General features: G+C 45.4%; 1 protein-coding gene across 1 annotated transcript in view; it reads left to right on the top strand.

Moving 5' to 3' along the window:
- The first annotated feature begins 2,479 nt into the window (after window positions 1–2,479).
- Window positions 2,480–2,900, top strand: part of Fopnl (FGFR1OP N-terminal like) — a 16,054-nt gene continuing 15,633 nt past the window's right edge. The window contains exon 1 of the mRNA XM_012517649.2: window positions 2,480–2,568. Within this exon, the coding sequence (XP_012373103.2) occupies window positions 2,541–2,568 (28 nt within the window). The 5' untranslated portion in view covers window positions 2,480–2,540. The remainder of the gene's footprint in view (window positions 2,569–2,900) is intronic.

Genomic DNA, 2,900 nt, shown 5'->3' on the forward strand with positions numbered 1-2,900 from the left:
GGGGTGGCCCGAGGGGGTGGGAGAGGGTCTGGCCCACGCTGCGCCTGGGCTGGGACTGGTCCCGCTGGCGCAGGTTAGCTGGAAGCTCTCCACACACTCACCGGACCTGGGCTAGGACTGGGTCTGATAAACTCTTAAAATTGGGATTATCAATCATATATAAGTGAAACAATTGCCAAACAGTTTTCAAAGTGACTCTACCACTGTTTGCCTACCAGAAATACATGAATGCTTATCAAGTTAGTATCATCAGTTGCCTATGTGTTATCTTTTCTGATAGTTATACATAGTTTTTGTCTACTACAAATACTGCTACAATAAGTATCCTTGTTATATATCCTCTATTATTGGAGTGAGTATATTGGTATAATATATTCCTAGAACTAGAATTCATGGGCTAAAGGGTTTGAAAGGTTGACTTGGCCCAGAATTCTTCTTGGGTTCAAGTAGTCTTCCTGCCTCAGCCTACTGAATAACTAGGGCTACAGGCATATACAATCATGTCTGAGATTATTTGTGAAATGCCTGTTTTAAAAGAAAAATGTACTTGTGTGTGTGTGTGTCTGTGTGTGTGTGTGTGTGTGTGTGTGTGTGTAACTCAGGCCCTTGTGCTTGCCAGGCAAGCACTTACTCTACTGAGGTATCTCCCTAGCCCCTAAAAATGTACTTTAGACAATGGCCACATGAGTATTTGCTTCATAAGATTTTTGATGAGTACTTTAATGAATGTAAAACTTCGGCACATGGCCTACCATACATAGCAATGGATGTTAATTATTGCCTGATCATTGCTGCTCATCAATCGTGCCATTTTTGCCTCTCTGTGCTTCTCTCAGTGTATCCAGTAGTGCTACTCTCTGAAGAGCTCAAATATTCCACCTATGGAATTCAGTTCATCCGCAAAAATCTGAGAAGCTGGGGCCGGGGAGTTGGCCTAGTAGAATAAGTGCTTCCCTGGCAAGCGCAAGGGTCTGAGTTCGATCCCGGGTTCTGGGGGAAAAAAAAAAAAAAAAAAAAAATCTGAGAAGCTGACCAGGCTCGGGCACTACAGTTTCACAGAATAGGGAAACTGGCCTGGATGGGCTACAGGACAGCTCTGTGTCTCATAGGGTTAAAAAATCAACCTAGGGACTGGGGAGACAGCTCAGTAGAATAAGTGCTTGCCTGGCAAGCACAAGGACCTGAGTTCAATCCCCGGTTCTGGAAAAAAAAAAAAAAAATCTAGCTTGGAAGGAAAATTGATTCTTCAAGATTATGCTGCCATTCAAATTGTTTTTTGGACTGTTACCCTCTTTGAGAAATACCTCAGAAGTCAGAACACATACTCCTAAAACAAAAATTTCAGAAAACAAGGTTGTGTTTTTTCTTCATTCCACTGTACTTCATTGAAAATGTGCTCACTGGGATCCACTGATATAAAGGGATCCTACTACGAGATTGGCCAACATTTTAAAGAGTACAGTTCTAGAATCTGGGTCCAGATCCTTTTTATTTAACCGGGCTTTTCAATTTTTCTCTCAATACAACTTCCCACTCAGTTTGGGTGCATTATTTCTATGTTCTTTTTCAAAGGGGGGTTATTTCTGAGACAGGGTCTTACTGTAGTATGTAGACCAGGCTGGTCTTCAATTCCCTATTAGTTCCGGCTGATTTGGGACTAGCAGTCTTCTCGCCTCAGGCTCCCAAATGCTGGAATTACAAGTGTGCCCCATCACGCTGGGCGGCGTGTCCCTTTTTCTTCATTTCGTTGGGATCTTAGAGCTTTTTTCTTCATCAATTATTTCCAAAAATAGCTCTCGGACTTCATCTATGCACTGCCTTGTATTAAATGCTATCGGAAGAGAAAGGGCTTTGAAGAGAACACTTTGGATTCAGATATCACGGCCATCATTTGTGGATGACTGTGGTGAAGACTTCAGCTATGGAAGACTCAGGTTTTGCCTCTAAAGAGGTGTGATCATAGGACCATCTATGAGCTAAGGTGTGTAAAGGATTTGGTGCTTAAGCACAGTGATTCTCCATTCTAACAGCATCGGCGCCAGCCTGGAAACTGGGTAGAAATGCAAACCCTCTGTCCTCACCTCAGGTTTACTGAATCAGACCTCGAAGGGAGGGACCCATTTTTTATGAAGACTTTCACCAATCTATTTTAACAAGATATTGATGCCTACTCTGGTTTGACATTCACAGGCTGAACACCCCTGAAGATGCAGAAACGAGCACCAGCAGTGACAGATGATGAAAGGCTCTGCAGACTCCCATTGAGCCCTGGGGTGCCACCTGCGTGTATTTTTTTTTTTAAATAGGTTTTGAATTGTCTATGTTTAGCCTTTGCCTCCCTCCAACTTCAGTAGGTCCCGCCTACTCTGCTTGCTAATTGGTGGAGTCTCTACGACCCGTCGCTATTCACCCAACCATAGAAAGCATAAATCGAGAGAGGCGGGACCGGGCTCTGTGAGCCCATTGGCTCTAGACCATGCTGCAGAGTAGGACGGACCGCGCGTGCGCAGGGCTAAGGCGCGCCCCGGGCGGCCGTTAACATGGCGACTGTCGCTGAGCTCAAGGCGGGTGAGTGGAAGCGGGGTGGGAGCCGTTTTTTTTTGTTGTTTGTTTGTTTGTTTTGCCCGTAAAATATGGGGCCCAAGGAGAAAACAGGGCCAGCCGTCGCAGGGCGCATTCTGTGGTGTCAGTGTCTGGCGGGTGTCAAAACCGCTGCGCAGAGCGTCCTCAGGGAGCGCCGTGCTTGTCTAGGGGCTTTTTTTTGTTTGTTTTGATACTGGGGAATTAAACCAACTGAGCTTCCGCCCCAGCACTCTATCCATAATTTTGAGATAGAGTCCCGCTAAATTGTCCGGGCTTGACTTAAATCTTATTCTCCTGCCTCAGCGGCCCAGCCCCGC

The sequence above is a fragment of the Octodon degus genome, unplaced genomic scaffold (assembly GCF_000260255.1).
Source record: "Octodon degus isolate 3935 unplaced genomic scaffold, OctDeg1.0 scaffold00200, whole genome shotgun sequence".
NCBI classification, from domain to species: Eukaryota; Metazoa; Chordata; class Mammalia; order Rodentia; family Octodontidae; genus Octodon; species Octodon degus.